At 27.2% G+C, this 11,589-nt stretch overlaps 1 protein-coding gene and 1 long non-coding RNA gene across 2 annotated transcripts; both read left to right on the forward strand.

Moving 5' to 3' along the window:
- The first annotated feature begins 1,804 nt into the window (after positions 1–1,804).
- LOC140182095 (probable LRR receptor-like serine/threonine-protein kinase At1g05700) lies at positions 1,805–4,985 on the forward strand. Its single transcript, XM_072228201.1, has 3 exons — positions 1,805–1,829; positions 1,937–2,486; positions 4,457–4,985. The coding sequence occupies exons 1-3, from the start codon at positions 1,805–1,807 to the stop codon at positions 4,983–4,985; spliced, it is 1,104 nt and encodes a 367-aa protein (XP_072084302.1).
- Positions 4,986–5,470: 485 nt separating this feature from the next.
- Positions 5,471–6,477, forward strand: LOC140181754 (uncharacterized). Its single transcript, XR_011876918.1, has 3 exons — positions 5,471–5,584; positions 5,660–5,743; positions 6,325–6,477. It is a non-coding gene; the product is annotated as an uncharacterized lncRNA (long non-coding RNA).
- Positions 6,478–11,589: the final 5,112 nt, after the last annotated feature.

Below are 11,589 nucleotides of genomic sequence, written 5' to 3' on the forward strand. Positions count from 1 at the left end.
CGGTGTAGTCAACATCCTAAAATTATAATTAATTATTAATTATTATTTATAAATTAGATACTACTAATGACCAAGAAAGCAAAAAATAAACTGATCTTTAATAGAAAGTACACTTATAATTATACTCACAATTTGAATAGGGTGAGCCTCTTTGAATTTATTTATGAGGTCCACATTATCAGTTATCTTCTTAACTTTATAAGAAAGTGAGAAACGTGGATTTTCAGATATTTGAACTTCAACAATGAAGAGAAAGGTCTTATCAATTAAGTTAAAAAAAAGTATAGGTGTATCCGATAGATCTTCTTTCTGTAGGGTATTACATAATATATTAATAATAAATAATATAAAAATTACCATTAAAAATATCTTCACTAATATTTTTAGAAATAAATATTGGTTAGAACTTACTGATGATGTATAGCCTTGAAGTAACCCTTATCGAGTCCAACAACAAAATATCTTATTTGGTAAGATATTCCTTCCTCCAGCAAATTCACGAATCGAGATACAGAAGCCTTCTTATTTTTCCTCCCTACAATTGATGAACAAAAATCAAAGAACGATTAGATGGGAATAAACAAATAAATTTAAAATATAAATAATATAAATTTAAAATAAAATAGAAAATATTAGTAGAAATTAAAACTCACATTTTCATCGAGCAAAACCATCTCAATTGAGTATGGTAATGGAGAATTTCCGTAACTTTGTAGTGTCCGTAAGCGTATCACTCGTATGTCGTATACGTACACACAAATTGTCGATTGTAGGATTGATGTATGCAATTTTGTGAATACCAGCCATTAGAATAAGTAGAGAGATTTTGAATATATGTAAAGAAAGGGATTGATGCACTTTAAATTGTGGTGCTTTACATCTCTCATAACTTATACTTGACTGATAACAAAAAAATTTTTAAAGTTGATTTAAATTCAATCAAATTTAAAATTTAAAAATAACAACCTAAGTAAAACAAATCAAACAAATAAAATAATTTAAAATTTAAAAAATAACCATCTAAGCACAACAACCCAAACAAATAATTTAAAATTTGAAAATAACACCCCTAAGCAAATAATAATTTATAATTTATGATTTATAAATATAAATATAAAGATTTCTAGTGACACCTAAGCAAATAAACTCTCAGACTCAACGTATGAGCGCCACGTCAGCATATGAACTCCCCATTTGTATTACTATAAAAATAAAGATAAAAATTTCTAGTGACAACACCTAAGCAAATAAACTCCCAGACTCAACGTATGAGCGCCACGTCAGCATATGAACTCCCCATTTGTATTACTATAAAGATAAAGATAAAAATAAAGATAAAAATTTGCAGATAAAGTATAATAATTTAAAATTTAAAAAAGAACAATCTCAGTAAAATAATTTAAAATTTAAAAATAACAACCTAAATGAAACAACTCAAACAAATAATTTTGAATTTGAAAATAACAACTTAAGCAAATAATTATTTATAATTTATAAATATATTTTTAAAAATTTTTAGTAACGACACCTAAGCAAATAAACTCTCAGACATATGAGTGGTACGTCAGCATATGAGCTTCCCATTTGTATACTATAAAAATTTATGGAAAGAATCCAAACATATGAAAGTCAACTTTATCATATTACGTAATGTGTATATTAAAAATCGTAAGCTTTATTTAGTTAAATAGAAGCACTGAACCCTCGCAATTTGTCACCCCAAACAAAATAGGATATGCATGCAATGGCAAAGAAGATCGCAAATTCTCTTTTTCTATTGCTTGGAGCTCTTTCTTTCATAGCAATGGTCCAAGGCCAGGATCAATCAGGTTCGGTTACTTACTAAAATTTGAAGAAGTCATTTTCCTTTTAAGTTTCACAATTTCTTTAATTTAATATATAAAGTTTGATTAATATAATTAATTTCTATTATCAGGATTTATTAGCATAGATTGTGGGCTACCTGAAAATTCCAATTACACTGAAAAGAACATAGGAATCAACTACATTTCAGATGCTAATTTCATTGATTCTGGTGTGAGTAAAACTGTGTCACCCCAAGATAAGACTACTCATCCACAATATTTTAATTACCTTCGGAGTTTTCCTAATGGAATAAGAAATTGTTACCGCATAAATGTAACAAGTGTTACTAGATATTTAATCAGAGCTAGTTTTTTGTATGGAAACTATGATGGTCTTAATAAGCTTCCAGAGTTTGATCTTTATCTTGGAGTTCATTTTTGGGAGACGGTAAAATTCACAAATTCCTCAGTCAGCATAAACTATGAGATCATCCACACTCTATCGCTGAATTACATCCATATCTGTTTGGTTAACAAAGGCACAGGGACACCATTCATTTCAGTTATAGAAATGAGGATTTTGGGCAATGTCGAGAAGAGTTATGTCACTATAGAGTCATCTACATCATTGGCACGATTCCGAAGGTTGTATTTTAGTTCTATCAGCAACTTAATTTACAGGTTAGTCCTTTTCTGATTTTTTTTTTTTAAATATAACTGATTCATATTTCAACGCTTAATGCATGGTATAATAGAGACTTATTAATTAGTTGTTACATCGGTTGAAAAATTCATCCGATGTTCACAAAATAAAATATTCTAAAATAAAAAGAAAAAGAAAAATTAACAGATGACTCTTTAGTACTATACATGTATCAATCTCAAGTATCACTCTATGAATAATAAATTATAAAATTATATATGCATTTTGTCCTTAATATATGTAAAAAAAAAATTAATATCATTTAAAAAATTTAGTCTGAATCAATTTTTTTATTATTTAAATTAAATTTTAATCCTTTCTCTCTATTTATAATTTTTTAATAATCACCTTTTACTCAAATATTTTTCAATTTTTCCCTTAATTATATCTTCTACTTTATCATTACCATCACCATGTATAATTTTTATGGCTTATTTTTGAATTTTTTAAATAAAATTTATTATAAAATTAAGATTTTAAAAAATTATTTTTTATTAATTTAAAATTCAGTATCGTTTAAATTAATATTAATTAAAATCATTAATATAATTATTTTTTTTAGATTTTTAATTTTATTTATAATTTATACTTTTATTATTGATCTATATTTTTTAGAGTACGGTTTTCAATTGAGGCAAAATAAACAACTTTAGAAAAAGTTATTTTTACCATTTTTATGTGAGAGGTGCCCTTTGAATTATTGAGCGACGTTAAAGTTTTTAAATGAAAAAGAAAAAAAATAAATTAAAGCATTAGTACGTCAGTGAAATAAAGCAACAATCAAATCATTTTCATCTATATATTTTTTAAATGGTGGATACTTTGACGAAGCCGTTATAATTATTTTTATGTAAAAATATTCTTTTAACTTTTGGATAATAGACTGTAATATTAGATTTTGATATATTATAAAAATATTATTTTTATTTAAAATATAATTAAATAAATAAAATATTTTTATGAAAATATATTTTTGACATTTTGATTTGATGAGCAAACACAATTCTAAGTTTCTTGACACTATTGTTACATGCATGACTTTATTCTGGAATAAAATAAATAATAATTTTTATCATAAAATATAAATTAATTTAATATTTGTTAAAAATTAAATTAATTTAATAAAATTACATAAAATACTCAATAATCAAATTAACTTAATTTTTAATAAATATAGAATTAATTTATATCCAATTTTACTTTTTTTAACTGTGTTAAAATAAACAACTTTAGAAAAAATTATTTTTATTATTTTTATGAGTGGTTTCTTTAGAATTATTGAGGTTAAAGTTTTTAAATGGGAAAAAAATAAATTAAAGCACCAGTAAAACAGTGAAATAAAACAAAAATTAAATTATTTTTACAAAAATTTTATAATTATCTTTATGTAAAAGTAATTTTTTTACTCTTAAATGATAAATTATAATATTAGATTTTGATATGTTATAAAAATATTATTTTTGTTTAAAATATAACTAAACAAATAAACCACATTTTTAAACAAAGTATTTTTTATGAGAATATATTTTTGACATCTTCATTCATGACATTGTTACATGCATGAATTTATTTTGGAATAAAATAAATTATTATTTTTATTTAAATAAAAAACTAATTTTTATCATTAAAATATAAGTTAATTTAATATTTGTTAAAAATTAAATTATTTTAGTAATTTTATCAAATGAACTTAATTTTTAATAAATATAACTTAATTTATAGCTGATTTTATGTTATTTTGATTTTGAAAATATTTTTTCTTTTTTATGAAAAATTTCTGAGAGTAATGGTGCTACTTAGAAATAAAATTGAAAAAAAAATACTTGAGTAACTATTGATTGTAAAAATAATTAATAATTAAAATAAAAATTTATTTTAAACATGAATATTAAATTGTTGTTATTATTATTATATAAGTGATGGGAACAAATGTTTTGTTGGTATACAGGTATGAAGATGATCCTTATAACCGGATATGGGAGCCTTATTGGGAGAACAACTGGAGACTAATAAGCAGCAACCATAGCAATTATGCCCTTGATCAGGATCCCTTTAATCCACCAGCAGTTGTGTTGAAGACTGCAGCCACATCAATAAATGCTACTGCCTCATTAGATTTCCATTGGGACATTGATGACAATGAAACTCAGCACCAATACTATTTCTATCTACACTTCACAGAGCTTCAGCATTTGGGTGCAGATCAAACAAGATCATTCAATATCAACATGGATGGTAAGACTTGGAATACAGCTGAATCACTCAAATACGGCAAAGTATACACCAAACATGTTAGAGGACTTTCCTCTGGATGCAAAAAGTGTCACATTTCACTTATTCGGACAGAATCTTCTACCCTTCCACCCATTATCAGTGCTCTTGAGATTTATTTAGCAAAAAATTTTTCATCACAGTCAGAAATCGACAAAGACGACGGTATACTATGCTGCTATTTAATTTTGTCTAAACTTAATTAGCTTTGCATGCGTACTCAGTACTCTAGAATATGATGAATATATATATATATATATATATATATATATATATATACCAGCGGATGCAGTCACAAACATCAAGAAGGCTTATAGGGTGGACAGTAGAAACTGGCAAGGAGATCCATGTCTTCCCAGATGCATACAAATGGCAAGGTGTAGACTGTAGCACTATTGATGGCTTTCTAAGAATCACATCCTTGTAAGCTTATCATTCATTAAATAACACCTAAATTAGAAAACTATTAACCTTTTAATTGCATAATTTCATTATTGAAATAATTATATTTTTTGGAAATGGAATAATATATAAAGGAATTTGTCTTCAAGTGGACTCACCGGACATATACGGACTGATATCTCCAAGCTTACTATGTTAAAGTCTATCTTTCTTATCTCATTTGATCACGTATAAATAATGGACCCAATGATTTGATTATATTTTATTATTTTTCTTTCATTATCTTTTTCTCCTTTTGGATTGTAACCGTGCATTTGAAATCCCCTCTCAGAGATTTGTCAGACAATGGTTTAAGTGGGAATATACCTAATTTTTTGGTGCAACTGCAATCACTAGAATACTTGTAAGTCCCCGTGATTTTTTATCGGTTATAAAATTTGATAAGGATCTATGTCATATTTGCCTTCTGCTTTTGCAGAAACTTAGCACACAACAACCTTACAGCAGGTTCAGTTTCAAATGAACTCCTTCAAAAACAAAGTGATGGTCAATTAACCTTGAGGTATATATTATCCTTGATACATACTTAGAACCAAGAATCATTAGTATATTGGGCTTGTTTGGGGGTTATTTTTTGAAAAAGATTTTTTTTAATGATATTTTTTTAAAAGATATTTTATAAAAATAAAAGTGATTTTATGTTTAGATATCCCATGTAAAAAGATTTTTTTATCTATTAATTATGTTTGGGTAAAATAAGATAAAAGTACTTTTTTGTTTACTTATTACGTGAAAAACATCCTTTTTTTTTTTAAGAAAAAAAAATATAAACAGTAGTTTTTTAAAAAAGATAATTTTTTTCTAGTACTTTTACTTGTACTATTAAAAATTTATCAAACACACTAAAAAATAAAAAAAAATCTTTTTTTATTAAAAATTTTTATCGATTTAATGACGTTGAAACAATTACATTATCTTGACTACTTAATATTAGAAAATGATGTCTTGAACTAGCTTTTTCTTTTATTTGAGTCTTCTAATAATAATTAGTTAATTACTCTCACAATTTCCTGATTACAAGTTGTAACTGAATACATAACTAACCTTGCTTTAACTTTGTTGTCCTCTCAATGCTTATTCTAGTGTGAGGCAAAATCCTAATCTTCTATGTGGAACAACTTCATGCACCCTGCAAACAAATGCTACAAGAAAGAAAAAGAATAATGCAGTTATTACAGTGGTAGCATCAATTGCAGGGATATTGCTGCTTCTAGGGATTGCAGCAGTTATAATCGTTCGTCGAAAAAAGACCTATGGTAACCGCACAGTCTTATCTATAACAATATATAAAATCAATATATAAAGTCAATACAGAAGATTGACTATGACTAAGGCTGGCAATGGGTAGGGTAGGATAGGGTTTGGATTCTACCCTAACTCTACTCGCGCGTTGAAAATTCTATTAAAACTCTACCCTATCCTACTCGCGGGTTGAGAATCTCTCAATCCTAACCGTACCTGCACCCTAAAGTCTAAGCCCTATCCTACCTTATCCTACCCGCAAAAATATCAAATTTTTTCAAAATAAATATAAAATTCAATCATTTCAAATTTTATATATATTAATAACATAAAAAATAACAAACTAATGCTCTAAATTACTAAATTAACTAACTAGTTTAGTGGTTGTTCACTTATTATAAGTCATTACATAAGAGAGGTTGTAGATTTAACTCTCACTTCTTTCATTATATACCTAATTTTTATAAAATATGTGTTATATTTGAGGTGTGGGTAGGGTAGGATAGGGTACACCCTAAACCCGTACCCTACCCTACCCGCAGGCATACCCGGACTGTACCCTACCCTACCCGCAGCTCCTACCCTACCCGAACGGGTTAGACCGGGTTGGGTACCTGCGAGTAGGGTATGAATTGCCAGCCCTAACCATGACTTTGGTGTCCAATTTTTTTGGATTATATTAACCCTACAATAAACTATTTCATAAAGCAAATTATAAGGACAAAATAAATATAAAATTTGTTTTAAAAAATCTAATAACTTCCCACTAAATGAAAACAGTTCTATTACTTCTATAACTATAATAACACATCTTCCATTGCCTCCATCCACTGCAGTTTGGTTTTTACTTTTCTATATTTTTCTTGCTGTTTTATTATTCTCCTTTTTTCAACACTCTCGCCTCCATCCTCTTCCATTGCCTTCATCCACTGCAGTTGCAAATTTCATTCAGTTTGGAGCAGTTATTACTTTTACGCATAATATTCACTTATATCTCTTCTTCTCTTTAGTTTACTTATCTAATTTATATTTTCAATCATTACTCACCTTTTTCATTTATTCCCAACTTTCAACGTATGAAAATGAAAATAGTATTATATCTCCTTTTGTTTTTATCAATTTAATGTAAAAAGAAATAATTTTTTTTGTCTTATCAATTGATGCAAAAAGAAAACCGTTTCTTTTTATTTGATATCTATTTTTATATTTTTTTTATAAGTCTTTGACTATCAATAATTGAATGAAAATTTTATAAATATTTTGTTAATTTTTTTTAATTGCTTTGCAATAACTTTTTTTTTATTTTCTAAAATATTGATTATGGAGAGTATTATGTTCAAAATTTGAATACATAAATATTTACTTTGAAACTAAATTAAATTATTAATTTTGTCGCTACCACAATATTATTTTTTTTTTTTGCATATTAGCTAAATTATTTGATTGGCATATATATAGGACGCAAAAAAGTTCGCACCTATCGAGGATTTCGTTAAAAATATTAATATGTTAATTTCTTAAATTATCTAAGCTATTAATTATGTAGAGTATTGGATTTGATATTTAATTATATAGAGAAGTAGGTTTGACATTTAGTAATTTTCTGAATTGTATTACAAAAAAATTAATTAATTTAATATTATTCGTTTGTCACATAATTAACATATAAAAGATAAAAAAACATACACCTACCAATGGTAGAATAAAAAATTCTCACATATATTTTGTTAATTTTTTTTATTTGTAATCTATTTTACATTGGATAATATTATTTTTTATTGATTATTAGTTCGACAGATAACATAATTGATGGTTTCAGTGGCTAAGAGAAGGGGGGTTGAATCTTAGCCCCCTTTTTATGTTGTTAACACTTGCTGAACTCAGAGGAGGCTTTTCTGTTTTAGCTCGTCTCTGGACACGAGACTTTTTGTTTTTGCTCGTCACTTGCCACGAGACTTTTTGTTTTGTCTCGTCACTTGGCACGAGACATTTTAGTTTTTTTGCTCCTGTGCAGTAGAAAACAGAAATGAAGTAGGAGAGAAGAAATATTACACCCAGATATATCCTGGTTCAGTTGCTAAGTGCAGTGCAGCCTACATCCAGTCTCCATCACAACCATGATGGAATTTCACTATAATCAATCTGATTACAACTTGTAAAGTGCTAACCCAACTTACAAGGGGATTCCCACAGAATCATGAAACACAACATAGACGTACAAAGGAACTCTAAGACATCTATGGCTTTTTTCTTTTAATTTTGCACTCTCTGTCTTTTTCTGCTCTATGGCTTTTTTATACAAACCTCACTGTTTGCCTTTTTCCATGAGACTCAAGACATGACAAAATTAAACAGAAAAATACAAAACAGAATACATTGAAGGAGAAGAGAAAACTGTTAGCTCAGGTAGCTCTGAGAACTCTGTGCCTTGCACTCTCAAATTTTCTCCTTGCTTCAAACAGTGGCTGTCCACCCTTATTATAGAAGAGGGGAGCCTCCACATATTGAAGCCAAAACCGAACCAACTTCTTCCTCCTTCAACAAACAGAACCGGTTCGGTCACACAGAGAGAGAAGAGATAACCATGTAAAACCCAACATGCAATTACCTCTGGATCTTTCTTGATCATCACCCTTCATCAATCCGAGCTCTCCATCCTTGGCTTGCTCTCCAAGATGGATTTCTGGCCCTTGATGCTTCATGATGATAATGACTTCATCTGCTTCAATCTCTGCCTCAACCATCACTTCGCCACTCTAGCTACTCCCTGTTGTGGTTAAACAGAATCAAAGACAAGCCATGCTTCAAGAATCTCCTCCATGCTGGCCGAATCTTCAACATCCATTTTTGAGCTTGAAAGACTCAAGATACATCACCAAATCTAACCAAAAATAGTGAATATCTTAGCCACAGCTCATTTTTATTTTAGTATGTTTTCTTGTCATCATTAGCTTGATAGTCTTGATGCATGCAGCTTCTTCTTTTTCTTTGTAGATGAACATAGCTTCCATTGTTTCCTGGACAATGACCGAAAGAAGAAGAAGAAAGAGATGAGAGAGAATGTGAAGTTAAAGTAAAAGCAATTAAATGAAAATGAAACAAGTTGATAGATTGCTTTTTACTTCCCTTGCTTTGAGTAGCGTATAGCATTAATCATAATGATTCCCATCAAATCAAAGTCAAGTTCTCTCTCATGTTTCCAATGCTAACATATTAAGATTTGAAATCCATTCTTAACAAAGAGATGGAATCCGTTGAAAAGCATGAAGCCATTTAGCTTTCTTTTAACCTTGGTTTCGGACCAAGCTTGGAAGCTTTCAACAAAATAATGTTGGGCTTGGTAGCATTAAGATTTAATCTGGCCCAAATGGTTAACATTTGCTTTCTTGATGAATTTGATTTCGGATTAAGCATAGGAAGCATTCATCAAAATTAAATATGGGCTTGGTTATAATATCATTGAGTTTGGCCCATTAAAACAACAATTCAGCCATTTGATAGGAAACTTGTAGCAAGGCTGATTTTTTTTAATTTGGGCTAGCAACATCTTTATTTTCCGGCCCAAGGTAAAATCTGCACAACAAAATTATTAATTAAGCAAATATGAGTTGAGATCAAATTAATAATTTTGTAATTAAATATTTTAATAATGTTTGTTCATCATCAAAATTAAATAAGAGTTTTCCAAACTCATCAATAATAAATGTAGCAATATATAAAAACTTTGTTAATTGATTTTTCAAATAATCTGGCGACCTAAGATGTTGTTAATTGATTTTATTAATCTCTTTTTTATTTTTAATCTATTTTACATTAGATAATATTATTTTTTATTAATAATTAGATTGACATATAACATTTAAATGTGGCAAGATAAGAACTATATTATACATTTTTTATTATTTCAATCTTTATGATTATTTTTTTCTCTTTATTTTTCTATATCTCATGAGCCATGTAAGTTTTAATTTATTATTTTTCATATATATTCTATTTTTTAAACTATTTTATTTTGTTAGGTTTTTTAATTTATTTTATTGTATTATTTTTTTACTTTGAAAACTTTAGGGGCCTAACGATCTTCCATTTAAACGATTCAAATTATATCATCAAGAAGTAATTCAAGAGAATAGGTTTGAATTTTAGTAATTTATTAAGTCTAATTATTATATAAAAAGTTAAAAATATTCTGAAGTTAAAAAACTATTTAATAATAAAATTGAGTTTGTTCAAAATCGTAGAGAGAGACAGAGAAAGAAAACGTTAAAATTTTTTAACTAATTATAAAAATTCACCACCATCAAAACTATTAACTTTGAGTATATTATGTGAGGACTAATAAGAAGCAAACTAGAACCATAAATCTTAAAATTTTTTATGTCTCTTTATATAGTGTTTCACTTTAAGTAACTATTTTAAATGGATAGTATTCAAATGACAAACAAAATAATAAAAAGATTCGTATTAGATTATAAAAATTAATCTCATCCTTATAATACAGTGGCATTATTTCAAAATATGTAAACTAAAATAATAAAATACACTTTAATTAATGTACACAATAAAATAAATGTGAAACTTAGATAGTAGTAGTCAAACATGAATAGCAATGGTTGCCTTTTGTCCTAAGATACTATATTAAATTACGACTTAATTTTTTAATTATTAGTTAAAAAACTTACAATTATGTATTATTTTTATTATTTTAGTTAAAAATAATATATTTTGATATTGTTTTTTGGGACTACTGACATCAAATTTTGATAATTTGAAAAAAAAAATTTAAATGTTTTATGTCTTACTTCTTTTAACAAAACTTCAACAACTCATAAAAGTTAATACTTAATAGAATAGATAGTTATAAATAAAAGTGATAGACAAGATTAAAAGTTGCGATAATAATACTTGGTGATAATCAGTTACGGTCAGGTGAAGAGAAGTTGGAAAGAGAAGGAAAAAAAAAAAAGAGAAAGGATAACCAGGTAATATAATAATAACGATGAAACAATGACAAGTATGTGTATAGAGAATAATAGTAGGAGAAAGAATAGTGTTTAATATAGTAAGGGGATATAATAAAAATATAAATTAATAATTTTAAAAAAA

The sequence above is a fragment of the Arachis hypogaea genome, chromosome 19, assembly GCF_003086295.3.
Source record: "Arachis hypogaea cultivar Tifrunner chromosome 19, arahy.Tifrunner.gnm2.J5K5, whole genome shotgun sequence".
Lineage (NCBI taxonomy): Eukaryota > Viridiplantae > Streptophyta > Magnoliopsida > Fabales > Fabaceae > Arachis > Arachis hypogaea.

Coding starts and splice junctions, on each gene's coding strand:
- LOC140182095 (XM_072228201.1), top strand. CDS start 1,805: ATGGTCCAAGGCCAGGATCAATCAG. Junction 1,830..1,936: donor CCAAGGCCAGGATCAATCAG/GTTCGGTTACTT, acceptor TTCTATTATCAG/GATTTATTAGCATAGATTGT. Junction 2,487..4,456: donor ATCAGCAACTTAATTTACAG/GTTAGTCCTTTT, acceptor GTTGGTATACAG/GTATGAAGATGATCCTTATA.